Raw genomic sequence first — 15,791 nt, 5'->3', positions numbered from 1 at the left:
TTGTTGGACTACATTGTACCCACAAGTGTCCAATTAATGACTCTGGTTTAGATGCAGGACTCAGCCTGACTCAAGGATCTATGAAGACGCAGACCCATAATAACCTCAGGATTCCATGATTCCTGTCCCTTTTGTAGGTAACTTGGGAAATGAAAGGCCAGACAGGTTCAACAGGTAGCCTAAATTCACAGAGCAAGTTGGTCAAAAAGCTGAGACCAGAGGACAGTTCTCCAGAGCTCTTATATCATTTGTACTGTTCCTTGCTATTTAAATTATCCATTGTTGTTTAACGAATTACCCCCAAAACTTAGTGACTGGACTCAACCAACACTGGTTACTTTCTGGGGTTGGGGAGAGCAGGAGTGGCCCAGCTGGGTGCTTCTGGACCAAGGTCACTCATGAAGTTGTAGTCGAGCTGTCAGCTGAGGCCTCAGTTCCTCCTGGAAGCGCACAGGGCCAGAGTCACTTCTCTGAACTCCCTCATGGTTCCTGTGGGATGTTACACTCAGGGGCTCCGTTCCTCACTGTCTGTTGGCCAGAGGCCTCCTTCAGTTCCTTGCTGTGAGGCCCTCTCTGTAGAGCACCCCAGTCACGGCAGCTGGCTTCTCTCAGGCACGTGAAAGGGAGAGAACACCCAAACGGAACCCACAGTCTATAGAGGCTAGCCTCGGAAGCAGCATCCTGGCGCTCCCACCGGCTGTTAATGGTCAGGAATGAGTCCGTGAACCTAGCCCATCACCCAAGGGAGAGGATCCCCCAAGAGGATGAGCAGCGGAGATCACCATCAAGAGACTGCTCACCACACACACTCTCACCAGTGCAAGCCAGCCACCAACAAGCACGGCCCACTGGTTAAATCCAATTACCACCTGTTTTTGTAAATAAAGTTTATTTGAACAAAGTCATGGACATTTGTTTACATATTGTTATGATTGCTTTTGCACTACCCCTGCAGAGCTGAGCACTCACAGCAGAAACCACATGGCCAGCAAAACCTCAACACACACACTGACCGGTGCCCTTTATACTACAGGTTTGCCCGCCCCTGAGAAATGCAAGCCTAAAGCTCTTTGAAGAAAATGCAAGAGCAGAGTAAGATGCCAAATTCATCTTTTGCTTGAATTTCTCTTGGTCTCCAGCATGGTGAATGCTGCGGTGTTCACTTCCATGAGCTGGATAGCTGGGGATTCTCGAAACGGAAGGAGCTCTGTGGTCTGGGCCAGTGGAGGGGTGTGGCTTCACTCCCCCTCCTCTGTTATTCATTCTCTACAAATGTGGTCCATTTACCTTTCCTCTGGAAAACCACTCTTCCAAAACTTCAGCTGAAAAGTGAATATAAGACACAGTTTTAATGACCTCAAGTGTTAGAGTGGACATTTAGCATGATAATCTGTGATCCAGGTGAACATAGACTTTAAGTTCGAATTTTACAGTTATTTCATTTCTCTTAGAAAGTTATTTCACTTCTCTTGGTCTCGGTTTCCTTATTCTTGATACCCAGATCACAATACTAACTCCAGAGTAGTAGCCACAGGGTCACGTCTGTGAGAACAGCTGGCCATCATAAATCAGGCCTTGAGGGTTTTCTGCTGCCTAAGGTGGTAGGGAACCAGTTCACTTCAATTACCGGTTCTGTTTAAGGGTCAGGGCAGAAGCTCTATGTGAAAATTTCCCTGGTCCCTTGGATACATCATGTCCTCCACCCATATTCCATTGTACCATAAAGTTCCTGCCCAGGGATGCAGCCAGAAGGCTGAGGAGGCCAGTGGCCAGAGGTGCTGGGTGGCCAGTTTTCATGGGGGCCGGGAGTGAAATGCAGCTAAAGGATAAACAGACAGGCATCATGGCACACTCCTTTCCATTTGGCATGACTCAGTTGCTGCCAGGAGGGCAGGAGAATGTCCTTGGGGTGGCCTTATATGGGTTTTTCATGTACTTACCTCCCTCCCGAGTCAGCCCCAGGAGCCAGGAAGTCAGCCCCCACTGGCCAGCTATGATTTTGGAGACTGTGGGAAAGGCCTGCAGCACCACGGCCAGCCCAGGCTGCAGATTCCTGAACCAGTTGGAGCCTGTTAGAGGACGGAGTGACTCGGCCTGGCTCTCTCTCCAGATCACGTCTCACTTCACTGCCTCCAGGCCTCGCACTTCAGGCCTCCTCATAAATGGCACAACCACCCATCCTGTCCCTGGAACAGAGAACCCAGGCGTCTCCTGGCCAGCTCCCTCCCACCTACCGCCCTCGCTCACACCCAGCCTCCTTCTAGAGGACGCCAGCTCTCGAGCCCGTGGGCCCATCCGGCGTCATTAGAAATGGGGCAGCCGCTGTTCAGCTCCTGGGCTCGGGTCTTGGGTCTCAGAACCCTCTAATCCTGCCTGCCTGTCATGTTTGTGGTGAGCTTCTTTCTAAAACGTAAATGTGCTCAGGTTGTGGTGGTGCTGGTCCTTGGTTGAATCTGCATTACCTGCCCAGGTTCGCTCCATTTCCCCACTCTTCTAGAATGACTTCTTCTTTACAAGACTTGCCCCACGTGTCCTAGTTTGAAAATTTTCCTATAATTTAAAGAGTGAAGACAAATTTACTTTCTCATTAACATAAGGAAACAAATCAAAGTACACCCATGCCGTCTAGAGAGGCAGTGGGAAATGTCCACAGACAGCGATGATACTCGCGAAGGACTTGGGCAGAGGCTCCAACTGTGACGCAAACACGCTCCGCTCGAGTGCTGGGTGGGGCAGTCGGCCGGGTGGCCATCCTCACTAGGACTGGGCGTTTGGCCTGGGCTCTGCAGACTGCACGGACCATCCCACTGCAACATCGACCGGATGGAGTGGACTGCATCCGAGTCGTTAGGGAAAGAGAAGAATCCCAAAGAATCACCACGCAGTTTTGGAAGTGAGGGTGATACCGTTAGAAAGGAACGACTTTATTGTAAACTGAGGTGCTAGATGTTATTAAGGTGGTGATGATCTTCAAGAAGATGAACGCGCAGTCAGGAAAACAGGGGAGAGGCTTCAGCATAGAGATGAAGATGGAAGTCAGGTGGACAGAAGCCTAGATAACCACCTCCAAGCACCGTGTGGGGCAAGAAGAGGATCAGGAGGAGGAATTTAGTCCTCTAAATTCCTCAGGAGAAATCATGCTAAAGCATGGGGTATCCAAAGTCCTCCCCCAAGATGCCATTTCCTCACCTGTGAAATGCAGATATCGTATCAACTTCCATGTGACTCACATGAAGTAAATGCACATAAAGTGTCCAGCATCGTGCCTGGTGCACAGAATCCGATCAGCGAATATCAGCGACGATGAGTGAGGAGAAGGAAAAGGAGAAGGAAGGATACGACGTCCACCTTCTCATCATGACATAATGTCAAGTTCTTTTTTTTTTTTGGTATTGGTGATTGAACCCAGACACTCAACCCCTGAGCCACACCCCAGCCCAGTTTTTTATCGTTTTGAGAGACAGGGTCTCACTAAGTTGCTGAGGCTGACTTTGAACTTGTGCTCCTCCTGCCTCAGTCCCCTGACCGCAGAGATTACAGACGTGCATCATCAGGCCCAGCCAATAATGTCAAATGCTTGAAGATGTCCCATTTGGGTGACTTTGGGGAAAGGAGAAGGAAGAGAACGTCCTTAAAGAATCAAAGACAGCCATCAGAAGGTCAGGAGAAAATGGAAAGCACGTCTTTTACTTTGCTACCACGTCAGTGTCTGTGGCTCTTCTACTGTAAGACTTGGAAATAGTGAAGAACACAAAGCCCCAAACTACGTATCCTTTACCTTTGTGTCCAGTGCCAAGTCCGCACTCCTGACAGCCAATGTCCACAGCGTTTTCTAGATATTGAACTGAAGAAGAGGGACAAGTTTTGAGACTGAGTCTCCCACAAGTCACATGCTGCACAAGGGTGGAGTCAGGTGATTAGGGACAAAATAAGTCCACTGGATTGGAGGTGCAAACGTCACCGTTGCATCTGAAGGGAGAGGTTTGCATGGGTGTGTGGAGACGATCCCAGGAAGCCATACGCTAGAGGCCAGGGTTGAAGGACAGGTGGACAGGATAAGAGACCACTGCACAGATCTCTGTCGAGGAACTTGATGAGGCATCGAAGGAAAGAGCGAGGCAGCGGTTTAGGAGAAGACAAGGGTCGAGGACAGGTTCGTTTTCAATAAATAGCTGAACCTGTCGTAGGCCACAGGGAGGAGCCGCTGGGGAAGAGTGGGAGGGATCTGAGAGGACAGGACCTGAGGGCAGTGCACCCTGAAAAGGGGGTTCCAAAGGCACAGAGCAGATCCTGGGAATAAGTGGGAATGTAAACCTCTGAGGAAGGTTCTGGAATATGGGGGCGCGAAGGGGAGAGTCGGCCCCTCATCCCTTCTGTTCCCGTCAGGTTAAATCACTTGGTGGGGGAAAGCAGGGTGGCAGTCACTCCAGCGAGCCTCGAGGACAGGGAAGGACCACATCCTCACCCAGAGGCGGTGTCCACGCAGCCTGGCAGGGCCACCTCCCTTCCCTGCCGGCAGTGCCGGGCCCTGGGACCACATGGTGCAGCAGCCGGCACTGGTGCGCCTTCCCGCCTCTCCTGCTGCCAGTCAGTGCAGCCTCCCTGGGGCCCGTGGTGCCTGCCTCCGCTCTCCGCCACTGATCCAGCACCAGCTCTTCCCTGGTGACGCTCAGGAGCCTCTTACCTTGACCACACAGCCCCGCCCGGGAGCAGTCAGGGAGAACGGGTCTTAGAACCCTGTGTATGTCTCTGTCAGCTCTTCTGAGGTCATGCTCTAGGTGAACTGCTTTCTCGCTTGAAAAGGGTACCATCAGATTATCCGAGTCCAGTGGAGAAGGAAAGAAAAGAGGAAGCTGCACTCACGCGGGCAGCCTCAGCTGCGGGAGTCAACCTGAGGGTGTCCAAGCACAGTCAGGCTCTAAGCCCCAGCCGACTGAGCATGGCACCAAGTCCTAGTCAGCTGAGCGGGCCCTGCAGGGATCTCTGCTCCTCCACCAGCTCCAGGGCAGCAGGCGCTCCCGAGGGTCGCCCTGGAGACACGGGTCCTGCGCCTGCCCGGGGCGTCCTCAGAGGGGCCATTCCACATGAACTTGCTCTCCATTCTCCTTGTTCGTGTGGTTTTCTCCCAGGCAGAATCAGGTAAGCCTGGTGCTCCCCTGAAGGAGGGCCCTGGGGGGATCTGGAGCAGGGATCCGGTGAGGCTCCAGGGGAGCTCTCTGCAGAGAGTTGGTGCAGAAAAGGGACATGGAATGGCCTTGCCCACGTGTCCTCCCTTCCCAAAGCTCAGCAGCCGGTCTGTGTCCACCAGGCCCTTGCGTGGGTTCCTGAGGGGAGCCTGTCACCACGGGCAACCTGGGGAGGCAGCGAGGCAGGCAGGGTCAGAGCGGTCCAGTGGGAGGTGACTCAAGCTGGACTCTGTGGGCCCAGGGACCTTGAGCAGAAGTCTACTGACTTACGCATCAGCTCCCTAAGTTAGGTCTTTTCTCTTAAGGAAAGAAGAGAGCAGTTGTGGTTTAGGGTAGGGATGGCTGTACTTTTTGACCAATCCTGATCCTCAGGGACTCTCACTGGGAGATCTCTGAGAAGACACCCCTGTGGTTCTCCCCAACAGTCCGTGAGCCAGGATCTGGGCAACGCCTTAGCTGAGGGCCTCTTCCCTTAGGACTATGCGGGTTGCCCTGGGCATCCCTGGGCACCCATGGCCTATCCCAGACTCCCAGAGTCACTGACATTATTTGCAGGCAGACAATGTAAATGCCTTTAACACACAAAGATTATTGCCGAAGTAAAAATCAGGCTCATCAGCCTAATTGTAAGCAAGACTTTCTCAGGCTTTCTTCTTGGTCTTTATTTAAGGACTTCTGACTGGAGTCAGAATTTTAGATAATTAAAACCTTAAGTCTAGTTTTTCCTAAATTCATGCCCCCTTGTCTGCCAAATCAAATGCAAATTTGTCTTTAACCTTGTCCACTAGACTTGGGTCAAACTTGGCTATTCCCTGCTCCTCCGCCTGGTTCTGTGCTTCCCAGCTCTGCTCTTCCTCCTGGAGAGAACACTGGCCTCTCTGACTGCCCCACCAGATGGGCCACATCCTGAGTCCTGTGACTCATGATGAGACAGGGCTCATCCCTGCACTCAGCTCTCGTCCCTTCTTTGTACTCCCTCGACTTTCTATCAATGTCCTCCCTCCCCACCTCTCTCTCTCTCTCTCTCTCTCTCTCTCTCTCTCTCTCTCTCTCCCTCTCCAACCCCATTTCTTTCACAGTGGTCGGAACACAACACACAATATTGAACAGTGTCCCAAATCCAGTGGTTTCAAAGGAAGCCAGAGGAACCTCTATCTGCATTTCTGCCTGCAAAATGCAGAAATGCCAAGAAAGTTTGCTGTGCCAGGAAGACATATTAGTCCACACCCAGAAGGTTTGGTGGATGCAGACAACTCAGTTACCCAGCAGGAAATGAAGCCTGTTCTTTCCTGGCCCACTCCCCCTGTTGTGCACTGGCTCTTGGACTTGGGTTAAAGACAAGACAATATCTGCTAAAGCTGCAGTCAGCTCAGACGCCGTCAGGAGATGAGCCACCCCAGGAAAGTGCAAAGCAGAGTCAATAGACAACTGCCAAAGGAGCCAACCAGAGAAGCGATTTTCATTTCCTAAGGACCTTTTATGAAGCAACATCATTCTAGAAGCACCCCTAGTCTTTGAGGAAACCTGTTCAGCCAAGGGCTGCCTGTGGAGGTCTGGTCCCTGCAGTGATGCGAGGGTCTGAGGACCCTGACCTGCACCTGGGTTAGGTCCCCTACCATGCCCAGCCGTGCCCTGCTCTGGTCCCCGTGTGTAAAACACACTAAGAGTAAAACATCGGCCCCGTCCGATCCCAGCCATCACTTCCTTGCATTTCAAAGAATCTCCGGTTGTTGGTCTCCAGTTTTGAACCTAAGAGGAGAGCTGGGTTTTTAAAAGATGAAGTGGCTACACCTCCAAATTCATCTTAACTCTGCTGATCTAAAGCCACTCTGTGGTATGGGTCTCCTTTTTCCTACATGAGGGCAGTGGGTGCCTGAACCTCACCTTGACCTTGACATTGCCCTCTGTCAAACCCTCAGCACCTGCCATGTGCCAGAGCTCACTGGAGCTCCTTGAGAGGAGGAGCCTGGTCTCACCCTGTGCCCAGTGGGTCCGTCTCTCACCCACACTGAACACACGTGCTTGTTCCCACCTGTAAGGGACACTCGGGTTTGCTTTCTGAACCCGCCAGATGCTCTGGTATCTGAACACATTCCTGCACTAACACACCCGGCGCCATGACTGCAACCAGGCAATAGGATGGCCTCAGCTCCCCATTAAATAGTCGATCAACAGATGTAACCCTCTGCTTAGACTTCTCGACATTTAGGTCTAATAGTTTAAAAAGAAGAAGAAATTTACCCTCAAACTCTGAATTCATACCCAGGAAAATCGCCTGATCCCTGAACTTTTTTGAAAGCCCATGAGCCAAGAATAGCTTGAAGCCCCTCTTGGTACAAGGACTCTCCTGTAACTAAATATCATCACAGCATTCTCCTTTTCTGAGGAAGTAAAATAAAACACCTTACTCACTTATAAATTTGAGTCGTTTTCCAACAATGATGAAGTATGAGATGTGTTTCACTCCCTGTAGCACCCCACCATAAACCAAGGTCCTGGGGCAGGGACCTTTCAATGTAGCCCATTTTCAAACCATCATTTAATCCAGTTATCCCACTCCTCGGCATATGCCCAAAGGACTTAAAATCAGCATACTATAGTGACACAGTCACATAAATGCTTATAGCAGCTCAATTCACAACAGCTAAACTATGGAACCAACCTAGGTGCCCTTCAACAGATGAATGAATAAACAAATGTGGTACATATACACAATGGAATATTACATGGCCATAAAGAAGAATGAAATCATGGCATTTGCTAGTAAATGGATGGAACTGGAGACTATCATGCTAAGCCAATCCCCAAAAAACAAAGGCTACATATTCTCTCTGATATGTGGATGCTAACTCACAGTAAGCAGGGAGGTGGAATGAAGGGAAGGGATGGGAATGGGAAAGACACTAGAATTAATCGGATATGATTTTCCCATGTTCATAAATGAATACACCAGTGAAACTCCACATCATGTGCAACCACAAAAATGAGAAGTTATATTTCATGTATGTATTATATGTCCAAATACATTCTCCTGTCATGAATAAATAAAAAGAACAAATTAAAAAGTAAAAAATATATAGCCCATTTCCCTCCTTTTCTCAGTACCTGAGGTCAGTCCTGTCCTCTAGTTCTGAGTAAGTTCACAGCTGGATTAATCTGGTTCCCTGGAGAGCCTGTCTTTAAAGAAGATGCAGGCAACTAAGAAGCACCATAGTACAGACAAGCCAACCCCCAAAGACCACCAATCCCACCCACACCAGCCACATCTAAACCCACAGCTGGACTTGAGCCAGACATGGATAGGCCCCTGAGCCTGGAGGACAGCAGTGAGCCTATCCATAGCGAGTCTATCGGGCTGGGACCAGCCCCTGGGTGAGTGGGCGTGTTCCCGCAGAGAGAGACACTGGTGTGACACATCAGGAAACAGGTCGTCTTGTCATCACCGTGATATCACAGGAATTGCGGGCACGGCTTGCCTCTTTATAAACGTGAGCCTGCGTACCTTTCCGTCCAGTCTCAGCCTGCTGCCAAGCCTGCCGGCCATGCGGGTCCTCTATCTGCTGGGTGTGTTGCTCTTCCTGTTCTCCATGCCTGTTCCAGGTAAGGCAGGTGGGAAAGGGCTGGGAGCACCCAAGGGTGCAGCGCAGTCGGGCCTCTCCGTCCTCCAGGATTCCCTGGGTGGGAATGAGGTGTCCTCATTGTCTTCGGCTGACAAGTCACCAAGGGCCTCGGGGCAGGCTCCCGGTCTCTCCTGTTCCCACCGCAGACCTCCTGTGGGAGGACCAGTGAGGAGACGTGGGAAAGTGCTGCCCGATTCAGGTCCCAGGAGAGGTCGGCTGCGTGAGCAGAGCCCAGGCTTCTGTTTGGCGAAGCTCGGTGGCTAGAGGGGTCGCCCCTCCGGGGCCACTGCGCACCCAGCGTTCCTGGGGAGGCTGGGGGTCTGCGGCTCCCCCAGGGGGACATCGACCACCGCCTGCTGGGCTCCACCTTCACTTCACTATGGATTTTTAGCAAAAGGGGAAAGAAAGAGCACAGTGGGCGCGGGCGGTGCGCGGGGGACCCTCCCGAGCGCCCCGTACCCTCTGATCTTCCCTCGCAGGCCGCGGAGGGCTCATCGGCGCGGCGCAGAGGTACTACTGCCGAATCCGGGGCGGCCGCTGCGCACTGCTGAGCTGCCTGCCCAGCGAGGAGCAGATAGGCCGCTGCTCTCTCCGGAGTCGGAAGTGCTGCCGGAGAAGGAAATAGGGGTCCAGGCACGAAGGGGCCCTCCTTCAAGTTCATTCAACTAACACCGAATTAAATTTTCTTTTCAAAAATTTAGTAGCTTGATTTTTTTTTTTTTTTTTTTTTTTTTTTTGACATTTTGGTTACTGCGGTGGTTGTTACCAAGCAGGCCTCTAAGGAAGGCCAGTGACTCCCGCTCCGACCTGCGGCAGCTTCTGCAGCGCGCCGTCTTCTGTAGCTGTTGCACCTTGGCGAAACTGAGCCCCTTGTTCTGGAATAGGCCTTGGCCTCCTCGCCCTGCACACCCCTGGGCCTCACACCTTCTTCCCGGGACGCGTCTCCCTGAACCTACCGCTAAAACCGTAATGCATCCCTCGGGTGCCAGTCCAAATCCTTCCAGAAACTTCCCCTCAGAGGCGGGGACCTGACCCTCCTTCAGGTATTTCTTCGCTTTCCTGCCCTCCAGGCCTCTGCGCGGTGGCCTCAGGGGCCCAGCTCGCTGCCCCCACCTGGTCTCCAAATGCAGCCTCCCCTGGGGCTGCCTCCCCTCTGTGTCTGCCTCGCCCGCCTGTCACTCCCCAGTCTCTGACTTGAGTCCTGCTCTCTGAAGCTCCCTTGGCCTTTGATCCTGCGCACTGGCCGCTGCCGGTCCCCACCTGGTTCCCAGACTGTTGGTGAAGTGCCCTGAGCATGGAGGCTACTTGGCCAGCAGTGGCTGGACTGATGGCCACTCAGAAGCTTTAGATGCTTCACTGCTCAAGGATTCAGCATCTGGAGTGGTGGTCTGTCCCCCTGACCCCAGGCCCCAGGCAAAGTGCTGTGGTGGAGCCAGAAGACAACCGGGCTCTCAGGAAGAGGGGACTGAAGACCCGAAGGAGCCCACACCTACCTCACCCGCATCCAGGAAACATTGCGGAATGCCCTCCAACAGTCCACAAGGTGAGGGCGGGCCCACAGGCGGGGGCGTGACTGCAGAGAGGGGAGCTTAGGCTGCCCAGCCTGCTAGTGGGCGGGGCCCACAGGAGCCAGGAGGAGGCTCACACTGCCCATCAGCTGCAGCCTGAGGCAGTTGAGGTCAGAACTCAGTGGGCACAAGACCCCTCTGCAGGGCAGAATCCTCTCCGGGTGCTGTGGGGGTGACACAGGGCGAAACTACACGAGGCCAGAGGAAAGCAGAAACACCCAAGGTTGGGTGAAGTCCAGCCACACTCAGGACTGGAAGCAGGGCTCTCCTGCCAGCAAAGCTGGCCTCCTTGCTGCCCCTGAGGGGTGCCATCGTCCACAGCAGTGTGGGCCTCTCCAGGGAGCCTCTGCAGCTGCTCCAGCGAGTGCTTAAAACCATTCCCAAAAGGATCAGCGTGGTCTGCAAGAAACTCAGATCTGAGCCCAAGTAAAGGAAATGGGCAGCTGTCACTCAAGAACTTAGGCTTCCTCAGGGGCTGAGTCCATCCAGAAATGACCAGGCTCACAAGGCAGCTGAGTAGGGTCCATGACAAGGAGAAAAGGCACTCGGTGAATCAGACCTGCTGATGCAAATGTGCTAGAATTAGCAAGAGGGCAGTAAAGGAGCTATTATAAATTTTATAGTATGTCCAAGGCTGAAAGGAGCAAGTGCCCATGACAAGGAAAGAGACAAAAGAGAGAGAGAGCCAGACGGAGCGTCCAGAGATGAAAATAAATATCTGAATTTCAAAAGACTGAGTCGGAAGAACTGTGGGCCACAGTAAGGCTCAGTAAGTCATCTGTTTTAGCACAAATGAGAAAATGAAGCAGAGACAGAGGAACAGGAAAAACTGGAAAAAATCTTCACGGTGACCGTAAGCAGTCCAGCATCCCGGTGTCCTCGGAGTCAGAGGAAGTCGGGAGGAGGAACAGATGACCTGCTATTGTCCAAATTTGGTGCAACTGTACACCCCCAAATTGAGTACTCAAAGAAATCCAAGCAGAATAAACAGAGAAAGTCACACCAAGCACATCAGAATCAAATTATTTTAAATCAGTGACAAAAAGAAAGAGGGCGTACACGGGAGCAGAGAGGAACCGCACCTGCTTCCCCCAGAGCCCACAGGAGCCAGTGTGCGGCCACAGCTCTGTGGAGAATCTGGCTCTGTAGGAAGGAACGAGCAGGCTGTTCACATTCCAGACACCCCAGAAAGGGAGGGACTGTTCGTAAGAAACAAGAGCCACATGAAACCCAGCATGCCACAGTGAGACCCATCGACCTGCATGATTAATAGGCACTAATAAAAACCCACTTTGTGTATCCAACACAGGACAAAGGTAGGGTAAAGTGGAGCGATGGGACCAGACATGAAAACATTAATCCAAAGAAAGCATGATTGACTTTTTTGGCTAATTGGCTACAGATTGGAGCAGACTTTAGAACAAGCAGGGAAAATGAGGGTATTTTTCCTAAGGATAAAATGGTTAAGTTACCAAAAAAAAGCAAATAATCAGTACACATCTAATAGCGGAATTTCAAAACTCTTAAGGAAAAATTGTAGAAATGAGAGAATAGGCAAATTAAGAATTATAATAGGGGAGGGGTGGGGGGAAGAGAAAAATAACAGAATGAATCAAAAACTATTACCCTAGGATAAATGTATGATTACACAAATTGTATGTCTCTACTTCATGTACAAACAGAGAAACAAGATGTATCCCATTTGTTTGCAATAAAAATGAATTTAAAAAAGAATTATAATAGGCTGTTTCAACACTTTTTTCATTATAAGGGATGCAAAAGTCAGACAGAATAACAGTTGAGAAGCCTTGAAGGACAGTGTCACCCAATGCAACCTTTGTGAAATTTATTGGACACTCACCCACTAGTGATAGAATGCATTAAAAGTCACCCAGTAGGGCCCACACCGAGCCATGAAACAAGTCTCAAAAAAGCAAAACAATTTAAAATCATACAAAATATGGTTTCTAGACACAGTGGAACTCACAAAGCTGTTCATAACAGACAGATATCTGGGGAAAGTCCCAAATATTTGGAAATTAATCAACTTACTTCTAAATATTCAAGAAGGAATCAGAAATTAGGAAAAATTTTGCACCGACTGAAAAGGAAAGCACAGCATACCAAAATTTGAGGGGTACAGCTAAAGTGGTGCTTAGAGGGAATTTTTATGGCATTAAATGCTTTTATGTAGAAAGGAGAGAAACTCATTAACTGACACTAAGTTTCCTCCAGAAGAAATGAGAAGTTACACACAAAGAGAAAGGGAAGAGGCAGGTGAGAAGAAAATGGGCAAAAAGAGAATTCTTAATAAAAAGCTTATTCTTTGAGATGATGAATAAAAATCTTAGAACTCTCACTAGGCTCATTAAGGAGGAAAAACAATGGCAAGGAGCCTTGGTGGCCTACACTTGGTTGCTTACAAAGCTTGCGATAGCTTGGGGCAAGCAGGGAAATGGGAAAGGTTGACCTGACATTCAAGGAACAGCCACAAGGTGGCAGTAGCTCGCTCCCTCATTCCTGGCCACCTAGGAGTCCAGCCAAGCTGTCAACTCTCGGGTCAGTCCAGGAGGCTGGAGAGGATGACAGCAGTACCAGGGGAGGCTGGTGCCTGGCAGGCAGGGGTTACTCCAGCTGAGGGGCTGTGGGAAAATGGGGGGCGAAGTGGTCCACTAATGGGCACCAGGGAATTCAGTCGCAGGGCTTGGGAGAGAGACTGCTTTCAGTTCTGATCACACCTCTGAGGCTTAGCAGCTAGGTGATTGCAGGCCTTCACCTTTCTAGGCCCCAGGACACTCATCCGTAAAACTGAGTCATGCCCACCTGGCAGGTGCATGGATGAGGAATGAATGGCATACGGTGTATAAATGTGGCCAAAAAGAGGGTCAGCTATGGAATTTACAAAGCTCAGTGCAAAACGAAAATGCACCAAAAATAGTGATGTGAAAGGAAGATGTGAAGTGTTTTCCTTCAAAAAATGTAATCGGCAACATTAAATAGGGCTAAAGTCACAGAGGAACAATAAGATAAGCCTGAGAATTGCAGAATATTTTTGGAGTCACGGTTTTAGTGGAACAGATAATAATGCTTTATTAATGTGTTATCTTGATTGATAATATGTTATTTTCCTGACCAACTCTCCTGAAAATGTATGGATTAGATCATTGGCATTTATATTTTGAGCACTATTATTATTTTTTAAATAATTTTGAGAAGAATCTGATAATGCAACTGTGCTGGAATAAAGAGTATTTTACAGCTGTAAGAATGTTCAGATAAAGTTATTTTGAAACATAAATCTTAGATCAATCAATCATAGAGGTGAATGACTGCTTTTGAAAGCCTGCCAATAGGAATGGAGCTGCACTCTCTCCTGGAGAGCTAAGCTGCTCTGCCACAAAAGAACAGCCCCGGCTCTTTCCTCGATTGAGGGGAGACCTCTAGGGGGGCAGCCCTTCTCTCTCCTTTAAGGAGCAGGACTCGAGTGTACTTCCCAGGCCAGGTTTGATGATTAGCACTGGACATACAGCCTGGCGTCTTCTTGAGCTTATGATAAGCAATTCAGTTAGATTTTACCTAAACCCGACACTTCCCTGGCCCCCAGTCGCTTCATCTCTGGTTTTTGGTGAGGGAGCCATGTTTGTGCAGGTCTGTGGTCTACAATCCAAGCCAGGAAGTAAGTCTGCCTTTGGGAAATGCTGTGCCCTTCTGGGGTCCCTGTCAAATGAGCTTCATCACCGGGGGAGCACAGCTGTAGAGGAGTCACCTGGCATCAGTTGCCGTCAGTCACAGGAACCCCTGGTGGGGACACAGCACGCCCTGGTGCAGCTGTGCAGGGGACCCGCTGGGTACTCTTCCCCAGGGACACAGTGATGCCCCTCCTGGTGGTTTCCATGCTTCAGATCAACTTTGCCTCCTTCTCCAACAGTTCTTCCCAATGGCATGGAGATCTGGGCAGGACAGAAAGTAAACAGACAAGTGTTCCTGGTGGTTCTCTGGGGTCAGGGCAGGAGTGGGGAAATCACACTCTCATACAGGTGGACTTTTAAATGACCGTGTGTTACTGTTACAGTGATTGCAAGCATGACTCACTAGAAAAGGGTGAGTATAATTAATGCTAAACACGAGGAAGATGCAGCCACTAACTCAACCCCAGAGGCCCAACGAAGCCCCTCCCCAAGTATTATGGCATTCCCTAAGACCGCCACTCATGAAAAGACAGAGAGACAGCCACCTAACTCAATGACTCAATGTGTGATTCCGGATTTAAATAGACCAGGAAAAAATCAATAGAGGTGAAGCCCCCAGGGGAATCAAATGGAATGCAAGTAATGGTTATCCGATGATTTTCTAAATGAGATTAAGGAATTATTCTTCCTCACGTGTGTAAATGGTATTGGGATTCACGTGAGAATTTTCCGCTGTTCTTAAGAAGTGCATGCTGAGAGAATCGGGTGAGGCACTACAATGTGTTATGGTTTGGATCTTAAGTGTCCCCCAAAAGCCACGTGCTAAAGACTTGGTCCCCAGCCAGTGGCGTATTGTGAGATGGGAGCTGGGTCTAGGAAGGAAGTCGGGTCACTAAGCCATGACCTGCAGGGGATACGAGGACCGGGCCCCTCCCCTCTCCCTGCTTCTCAGACTCCAGGAGGTGAGCGTGAGCAGCTTCCTTCTGCCTCGGGCTTGGCACCATGGAGTTCTGCCTCATGACAGACCCCACAACAGTGAAGCCAACCAACCATGGACTGAAGCCTCTGGAAGTGTGAGTCAAAATAAGCCTTTCTTCCTTTTAAGTTGATTCTCTCAGATATTTTGTCACAGTGACAGAAAGCTCACCAACATATGATGTTTGCCTCTCGTCATCAAAAGCTAAGAGAAATACATCAAATATTAAAAAAAAAAAATTGAGTCTGAGCCTATACAGCCTTTTTTTTTTTTTTTTTTATTCAGTTTTTCCATATGCTTCCTTTGCCTGGAAGAAATACTCAGTGTTGGGAATGAGTGAGCGTGTTTCTCAACACCAAGTCCGGAGGAGGGCATGCTGCTCTGGAGCCCACAGCCTGAGCACTGACGTGAACTCATTCACATGCTTCGATGGCACCCCACCCAGGCCTCCATCCCACAGCCGTCAGAAGTACCCTTGCTGGATAGGAAGTCCTCACATCTTGCCGACATAGCATCACCACCAGCTTCCTTTAAAAATACGTCGAATTAGAGAGCAGAATAGGGGCTGCCAGAGACTGGGAAGGACTGTGGGGCGGGGAGAGAGGCTGGTCAGTGGATACACAATGCAGCTGACCCAGTCCTGTGTCCTGTTTCACAGGAGGTCACTGGAGTTGTGACATGGTTTGCATCTCAAAGAGCTAGAAGATGTTCCCAACACAAGGAGACGGTCACGTGGGGGTGGACGTGCCCAC

At 50.3% G+C, this 15,791-nt stretch overlaps 1 protein-coding gene and 1 long non-coding RNA gene across 8 annotated transcripts; one reads left to right on the top strand and one right to left on the bottom strand.

Annotated features, from left to right (window-relative positions):
- Nucleotides 1–925: 925 nt before the first annotated feature.
- Nucleotides 926–9,457, bottom strand: LOC124984033 (uncharacterized). Of its 7 annotated transcripts, none has more exons than XR_007108516.1 (7): nucleotides 9,266–9,457; nucleotides 8,689–8,957; nucleotides 8,292–8,363; nucleotides 4,685–5,352; nucleotides 2,463–3,844; nucleotides 1,941–2,186; nucleotides 926–1,322 (listed from the first exon to the last, which is right to left on the bottom strand). It is a non-coding gene; the product is annotated as an uncharacterized LOC124984033 (long non-coding RNA). The 7 variants fall into 7 exon arrangements; XR_007108520.1 differs by having other exon boundaries at nucleotides 1,941–2,069; XR_007108518.1 differs by having other exon boundaries at nucleotides 8,292–8,359.
- On the top strand, nucleotides 8,573–9,496 carry LOC124984031 (beta-defensin 103A-like). Its single transcript, XM_047551790.1, has 2 exons — nucleotides 8,573–8,786; nucleotides 9,286–9,496. The coding sequence occupies exons 1-2, from the start codon at nucleotides 8,729–8,731 to the stop codon at nucleotides 9,429–9,431; spliced, it is 204 nt and encodes a 67-aa protein (XP_047407746.1). The 5' UTR covers nucleotides 8,573–8,728; the 3' UTR covers nucleotides 9,432–9,496.
- Nucleotides 9,497–15,791: the final 6,295 nt, after the last annotated feature.

Source organism: Sciurus carolinensis, chromosome 4 (assembly GCF_902686445.1).
Source record: "Sciurus carolinensis chromosome 4, mSciCar1.2, whole genome shotgun sequence".
NCBI lineage: Eukaryota > Metazoa > Chordata > Mammalia > Rodentia > Sciuridae > Sciurus > Sciurus carolinensis.
Note: the sequence above shows the minus strand (reverse complement) of the source record. Positions and strands in the feature narration are given on the sequence as shown.

What these genes read in the sequence shown, in the direction of transcription:
- LOC124984031 (XM_047551790.1), top strand. Translation starts at nt 8,729, where the DNA reads ATGCGGGTCCTCTATCTGCTGGGTGTGTTGCTCTTCCTGTTCTCCATG. An exon ending in GTTCTCCATGCCTGTTCCAG is followed by an intron (nt 8,787 to 9,285) that starts GTAAGGCAGGTG and finishes CTTCCCTCGCAG; the next exon opens with GCCGCGGAGGGCTCATCGGC.